Source organism: Bubalus kerabau, chromosome 7 (genome assembly GCF_029407905.1).
Source record: "Bubalus kerabau isolate K-KA32 ecotype Philippines breed swamp buffalo chromosome 7, PCC_UOA_SB_1v2, whole genome shotgun sequence".
Classification (NCBI taxonomy): domain Eukaryota; kingdom Metazoa; phylum Chordata; class Mammalia; order Artiodactyla; family Bovidae; genus Bubalus; species Bubalus kerabau.
The window spans coordinates 64,727,147-64,735,165 of NC_073630.1; the positions used below are offsets into that span (position 1 = coordinate 64,727,147).

Consider the following 8,019-nt stretch of genomic DNA (forward strand, 5'->3'; position numbering starts at 1 on the left):
TATACTTTTTTAAGAATTTCATGGTAATATCAAGATAACATGTTCTAACACCACAGTTTATTCTCAGAAACTTTATCAGAACTCAAAATAATCAAGGTGACAAAGAGTTTTTGCAGATTCTCAGTGGACAGGGGACTTGTCTTCTTAGCTGTAAAGGCCTTTATTTTCTCTTACCATTCACTTCCAAGAGCTGACTTGATGCTTTAAGGCGCATCACCATATGGATTTATCCCTTACCCTTCTGTGTAGGTGTAGCTTGTAATATAATTTGAATGGAACCCTCCCTGTGCCCCAGGTGACCTTAGAGCATCAGTCTGGGGCTCACCCTCTGTTCCTGGGCTCGGTCATAACCTGCCTGCAAGTGGCTGGCATGAACCATGCCCCCACTGCCTCCTCCTCTGGTTCAGCCAGTACAGTGTACCCCACCATCTCCTGCACGCAGGCTAACTTGGTATCATTGCCTCTCACATGGAAACATAAGATGGGGGTGCTATTCCGCAGTGATTATAGTCAGGTATTAATAGAACTTACCAACAACACTGAAAAGCCTTATTCAGAGACAAGTTTTGATATATAATTTGTTGGCCATGTGTTTATTTAAAACCACTAAGATTTAATCTGTTTAAAACAGTCTTCCATCTTGAGAATCAGCGTGCATAGGCTTTGGGGTTCAACCTGATAACTGCTCACCAACTTCTAAACCTTGGACAAGCCACCTCTTGTCCTAAGCTCTCTGAACCAGTGTCCTTCTCCATAAAATGTTAGGAGTTGGGATAAAGTGCTAAAAGTATATTATTTCTGGAAATCAACTCACAGAGCAGCATCTCATACATAGTAGATACTCAACAAATGTGGAGGTTAGAGAAGTGATTACTGTGCTACTCTTGTGAACAGTAAGCAAGCGTTGTAAGGAAACAGTTCCTTATGTGCCTTATAACTTCTGCTCTTTCTTCCCTGTAGTGTGGGATTTGTAAAGGTCAGCTTGGAGACGCCGTGAGTGGGACGGACGTTAGGATTCGAAATGGTCTTCTAAACTGTAATGACTGCTACATGCGATCCAGAAGTAAGTCCTGGGGGGAAATGCCTTGAGATGTACGGGTGCAAACACATGCCTTTCCTGGACCAGTTTAGGAATTCAACTATTTCTGCCTATCAGTTGACACTCCTACACTAAAAGAAAGATGTATTAACAATGGTAAAGAATCTGCCTGCAATGAGGGAGACCTGGGTTCAATCCCTGGATTGGAAAGATCCCCTGGAGGAGGGCATGGCAATCCACTCCAGTATTCTTGCCTGGAGAATCCCCATGGACAGAGGTGCCTGGTGGGCTACAGTCCACGGAGTCACAAAGATTTGGACATGACTGAGTGACTAAGCACAGCACAGGTAAAAGAAACAATAATGAAATGGCCCCTTATTTACTGTTTGTTTCTTACTTGAATGACTGCTACAATGTGACCAAATTCTTTTTAACCAGAGGGCATTAATACACTAGCAGGTGAAAATGTAGACCGAGTTTAAGACATTGCCTGAGCTCACCATGGAGATTTCAGTGAGACAGAGGGGTGATATAAGGTCTGTAAAACCCTACTTATTTGTTGAGGTATCTCTTTAGAATTCCAGCAGCATGTGGAGGGTATCTCACATGTGAAGAGTCACACTGCACTGCTCATCAAATCAGGCACCCGCTCCTCAATGCCTACATTCAGAAGTTTCATGGCATAATGTGGGCTTGTTCCCAACTAAATTGAAAATTCTTTGAGAGACAAACTGGTGTGTTCTACTTCTCTGTGAATCCCCACTCTCCTCCAAAATGCCGGAGTACATACTAATCAGCACTTAACCAGTATATGCTGCCTTGAAGCTTCCTTGAGCAGCCTGCTCTCCCATCTTACGCCTAGGTCTCCTGACATAGACAGGTCATGTATTAATAAATTTGGGGGGCCACGAGGGGGTGCTGTTGCTCAGCTGCTGTTTAGAAAATATGAAACTAGCCAGTGGCTAGCCTCTGAATCTTTCCTCAGTCTCCATCATAAATATAGTCCTTATGCTGGATAGGGCTTCTTTAGTGACTCAGTTAGGAAAGACTCTTCCTGCAGTGTAAGAGCGGAGAAGGCAGTGGCACCCCACTCCAGTACTCTTGCCTGGGAAATCCCATGGACGGAGGAGCCTGGTAGGCTGCAGTCCGGGGGCCACTAAGAGTCAGACGTGACTGAGCAACTTCACTTTCACTTTTCACTTTCATGCATTGGAGAAGGAAATGGCAACCCGCTCCAGTGTTCTTGCCTGGAGAATCCCAGGGATGGTGGAGCCTGATGGGCTGCCATCTATGGGGTCACACAGAGTTGGACACGACTGAAGCGACTTAGCAGCAGCAGCAGCAATGCAGGAGACCGCCTGCAGTGCAGGAAGCTAGGGTTCAATCCCTGGGTCAGGAAGATCCCCTGGAGCAGGAAATGGCAACCCACTTGAGTATTCTTACCTGGAAAATCCCATGGACAGAGGAGCCTGGCAGGCTACAGTCCATAGGGCCGCAGAGTCGGAAATGACTGAGCACACACATATAAATGCATATATATGTATATAATATATAATTATATTTTATTTAAACTATATCTGTATTTGTTTGTTTTGTTTTTATACATTAAAAAGGAAAACTAAACCCTTTTGTCCCAGGATTCAAAGTAATTTTTTTTCTATTATTTACGCGAATTGGAGTTTTTCTGCAACCTCAATGACCTGTTGAGTGTGAGCCATGGAACCAGAAGAGGGCGCTGTTAGGTTGAAGGATGGTTCAACCAGATTTGAAAGTGCTGTAAATCTGAATTTCTTTCAGAATTTACAGCAATTAAAGGATGCCAGCAGAGAACAAACCCGAACCCACTTCTGGATAACAGTGACCTGTTTTGATCCAGATTTTTATTTTAATTGAGAATCTGGGTGTTTCATTGACATTTCTTTTGGAAATTAGCTTTTAGGATCTAGGCCAGCAATTTTTCTCTTGTGTATACAAATATAAAGGATGTTAATTGCTTTTGATTCCAAATCTGAAGACAAGAACCATGGGATTCCTGCAACTGTCCTGTAAGATGAAAAATAGGTAATTGGAAGTAGATTAAAGATACTATTTTTTCTTTATTTAATATTTTTGATGCACTATTTCACTAGATATTTTTTAGAATACAAATGTACTAAGACAAAAGCAAAAAGGTTCATTATCTCTTTGCCTAGAGAACCAGTATCTATATTCAAAAGAAGAAATAAATAGAAGGTATAAATGATAAAAGTTCAGGGAAAAAAATGGGTTTTTTAGAAAGATAAAAAAAATTAAAAATGAAAAAATCTTCAAAGTTAACCACATAATCACTTTCTAATAATTTCTTGGGGACAAGGGCAGAATGTATGTTTGTATATACACATGTGTGTGCACAAACACACAGATGCATGTGTGTGTGACACGTCTACCTGTGTTGGTTTTTATTTCACAAAGGTAATGGCATAACCACAGCGGTACTTAGTTTTTGTTGCTGCTGTTTTTAACTTAATGATGAAAGTGAAAGTGTTAGTCGCTCACTCCTGTCTGACTTTGCAACTCCATGGACTGTAGCCCACCAGGCTCCTCTGTCCATGGGATTCTCCAGGCAAGAATACTGGAGTGGGTTGCCATGCCCTCCTCCAGGGGATCTTCCCAACCCAGGGACCAAACCCAGGTCTCCCACATTGCAGGCAGATTCTTTACCATCTGAGCCACCAGGGAAGACAACTTAATGATATATCTTGGCAATTTTTTCATAAAGCATGTTCTTTCTCCTCATTCTTCTTAAGACTTTTTTATAGCTGCATACAGTCCCACTGTATGGACTTACCATAATTTAAAACTAATGTGCTATGAATGAGTGCTCCTGTTAATTCCAGGGTTTTTTTAATACTATTTTTTAAATGCTCCAGTGAACATGCTTTTATGTATGTCTTGATGAACCTTTGAAAGCATCTCCACAGGGTAGGTTCTGAGCAGTAGAAAGTGAAGTCGCTCAGTCGTATCCAACTCTTTGAGACCCCATGGACTATATGTAGCCTACCAGGCTCCTCAGTCCATGGAATTTTCCAGGCAAGAGTACTGGAGTGGGTTGCCATTTCCTTCTCCAGGGGATCTTCCCAACCCAGGGATCAAACCCAGGTCTCTCACATTGCAGGCAGACAGTTTACTGTCTGAGCCACAGGGGAAGTGCAACTGCTGAGTTAAAAGGCATATGCCTTTTAAATCTTCAGGCAATTTGCCTAATTATATTCCCCTAAAGAGCAATGTATATGAGAGCCTCTTTCTTTCTCCATGCCTTTGTCAGCTCTGGATATCATCAAACTTTTAAAATTTCCACTCTGCTAGGCTGGGGGAATAAAACCTCTTTGCTTTGATCTGTAGTCTTTAACTAACTATTAGTGAGTTTAAGCATCTTTTCATTTGTTTGTTCACCATTTATACTTCTTTTTCTATTAAAACCTTTTATATTTCTGTATCATTTTCCCATTATTCTATTATCAGTTGCTTTTTATGAGTTTTTTGTAAATTAAGGAAATTTTCCCTTTATTTTATATTTGCTACTTTGGGCAGTTATCATTGGTCTTTCCACTTTGTGATTTTTTTCATAGAATAAATTTTCAATTTAAGTAGTGAAACATATCTCTCATTCTTCCTTTTTGGATTCTGGGTTTTGTGTTCTACTTAGAAAAGCTCTGACTACTCCAAGAGTATAAATAAATTTAGCTGTGATTTCTCCTAGAATTGTTTTTTCTTTTCTTTTTGGCATATAAACATATGATAATCAGAAATGTATGTGGGGGTAAGAAATAAGATAGATACTAGATTTATTTTGTTTTCCAATTAGCCAATTGTGCGACTATAACTTACTGAAAAATTCCATTTTTTCTTATGAATCTGAAATGCAACTTTCTCCTAAACTAAGTTCCCATATATATTTTGAGTCTGTTTCTGGATATTTTATCATGTTTTGTTAACCTATTTATTCTCTGCTGCTGCTGTTGCTAAGTCGCTTCAGTCGTGTCCGACTCTGTGCGACCCCATAGACGGCAGCTCACCAGGCTCCCCAGTCCCTGAGATTCTCCAGGCAAGAACACTACAGTCTTAATTATTATAGCTTCATATTATGCTTCAATATTGAAAGAGAGACTGGCTACCTTCTCTCCAATTATTTTTTCCAAGTTTTCCTAACTCTCACGTTTATTTTTCCAGATAATTGTTAATATCATTTTAGACTAAACTTTAATCAGGTCAACAAATGGCAGGGAGAATGACCACCACATCTGAGAGTACTGCTCATCTCTTTCTTGGTGTCATAAGGAAAAACTGTACCTTCAGAGTGAATAGGAGGAGAGGCTAATAGTTGGTTAGAGAAGTATAAATCCACTTGAATTGATTGACTATACCCCAGATGCAATAAGAGAGTCAGAATGGGGAAAATGGCTAAAAATAATTTTTTTCTTTTTTTACTTGATTTTGATCTGAAGTTAAGAAGAAGAGAGATGGATAGATATGAGAGGTGGTTTACATCATAGGCATTCTTAGTGAAATGAAATAATTTCATTGTGTGGAATAATAAAACCTGAATATATAATCCTATTTTCTTCAAGTAACTGGTCACATTTAAATGAAATTTTTTTCTTGGAGGGGGGAAAAAAGCATAACAGCATATTAAAATGCAATTCCTAAAAGTAATGTAAACAGTTTGTACGTTCATATGTAAATGGGAAGAGAAGTGCAAAGCAAATTACCTGTCACGAATCAAGCCGTCACATGGTTTAACTGGTGCCATTTGTGCGTGGGTGTTGGATGACCGTGTCTTTGTGTCTGTTTGATCGTTCACTGTCATGAAATGCATTTAATGCAAAATCCCTGGGGTCTTTTCCAATGTTGCAATTGCCTCATCATAACTCTAGAGCCTAAAATGAAGGAGAAACTTTGTGAAGCAGGAAATAGGGAACCCAAACCATCCTTCCTAGATAGAGTTGCCAGATAAAATACAAGATGCCCAGTTACATGTTTTTGAGTTTCAGCTAAACAATTAATTTTTAGTATGTGTATGTTCCAAACATCTCCTGCTCAGGATTTAGCACAAGTGTATCCCAAATATCCCTTGGGATATATATACTAAAAAATGTATTTATTATCTAAAATTCAAATGTTATTGGGTGTTCTATATTTTATTTGCTAAATCTGACAATCTTGTTTCTAGATCATATGTCAGATTCTTCCTGTTGCAATGTATTTATTCTTAGAGAAATCACAAGCTAAGGAAACTGAGAGAAAAGAAATTATTTTCTTGCTTATTTGCCACAGAAAACAAGGAAGAAAACTTGGTGGAGGTCATTTGGTTTAGTGTGAAATCCAGAGGACTTCAACCAAACTTGACAAGGCATAGGAACCATAGGAACTGGGCTCCTTGTTTAGCTCCAGCATAGTGCTCAGGAGTCTGCATTTCTAACAAGCTCCAGGTGATGCCAATGTGGCCAGTCCCTGGACCACACTCCAAGTGAAATGGCGGGACAGATTTCCCCTCCCTAGAAGGAAGAGATGTTGGCAATGGTCATTACTAATTTCAGAAGTGTTTAAACATCTAAATCCAGAATGGTTGACTTCTGTAACCAAGTGTTGCTCTGTTTTCTTCATGCCAGGTGCTGGCCAGCCCACAACGTTGTGACGTGGTTTTCAAGCTTCCAGATCACTCACCATTTCCTTACTGAGGGTGTCCCCTGGCAGTTGTTTAACAAAATCCCAAGTTCAGGGGCTCCACAGCATTTATCTGATTTCTGAAAGGCTATTTTAAAAGATGGTATCTGTTCTTTTGTAGCACAGTGTTCGTGTTTTTCCTGGTTTCCTTTCCTTTTTTTTTTTTTTTTTTTTTGGCATTTGCACAGTATATACAAAGAATATTGAATTGTAATGATCCTGAATAGTTCAAAAAGAAAAGGTCTTAGCATGGTCAAACAGGCTTATGGTTTAAAATATGTTATTCTCTTTTTGGGGAGTTAATGAGATAAATGATGCAATAAACCTGTTTGTTTTTTTTGTTTTTTTTTTTAGCATTTCTAGGAATTAATCATTTTATGTTTACAGAATTGAGCTGCAGAAAATGCAGGACATGCCAATTTGAGACACATGGTCTTCTGAGTCAGAAGCATACAATTAATGCATTTCAGAAACTAAAAATCACACCATCTAGCTCTGAGCTATAACTTGTTTTTACTGCAAAGTCACTAGGCTGATAATATATACTGTAATCTTGAAACATTTGTGTTACTTACCTTTTGAGGTGGAAGTCATACCAATAAATTATTGCACCGTTAGTATTAGATTCTGTGTCCTTTGGAAATTATGCCATTGATATAGGCCGAACCATCGAATAGAGAGAACCCTTGTAATATTGGCTAGGTTTACACTCTGGGACATTGCCCAAGGGTAGGAAGAAACCAGAGGGACATAATTCAGTCATTATTTCCAAAGTTACTACCAAAATCTGTGAGGAAGTTTAATCTTCCAAAGAGTGGTGGGTCAGTGATAGCCAAGAGAGCTTTGTGGCTTGCTTCTCTTCATGCTCTAGATTCAATAAAAGGCTCAGTGTGGGACATATGGAAGCTGTCGTCGAGATCAGTCCATCGCTAGGTGTGACCCTGCTCACCCTTGCCTGCACCTTCTCCTTGGGGGCTGAAGCCCAGGTGGCTAAAGAGAAGCACTGAATCCATCCTAATAGAATCCAATGACATACAATGTGAGAAGCCACTAGTGTGTGATCAGCAAGCACCTACCACTCACATCGTCCCCTGCCCACCCCACTGGATCCCTGCCTGCTCTCCTCCACGCCATCCATCACCAACTCTCTTGACTTCTGGAACTCCAGAACCCAGAATTCTGGACCTTGCTCATGGAGAAGTTTAGCAAGGAACTCTTGTGGAGGGCTGGCTTATTTTTTTGCCCTGTGTGATGAGTTTCATCTGGCCAAGAAAGGA

At 39.9% G+C, this 8,019-nt stretch overlaps 1 protein-coding gene across 19 annotated transcripts in view; it reads left to right on the forward strand.

Moving 5' to 3' along the window:
* The window catches only part of LIMCH1 (LIM and calponin homology domains 1), a 348,742-nt gene extending 341,383 nt beyond the window's left edge, over positions 1-7,359 (forward strand). For all 19 annotated transcript variants that reach the window (XM_055588395.1, XM_055588396.1, XM_055588397.1 and 16 more), the window contains 2 exons: positions 961-1,063; positions 6,688-7,359. In XM_055588395.1, coding sequence (XP_055444370.1) covers positions 961-1,063; positions 6,688-6,713 — 129 coding nt within the window. In that variant the 3' untranslated portion in view covers positions 6,714-7,359. The remainder of the gene's footprint in view (positions 1-960; positions 1,064-6,687) is intronic.
* The last annotated feature ends 660 nt before the right edge of the window (positions 7,360-8,019 follow it).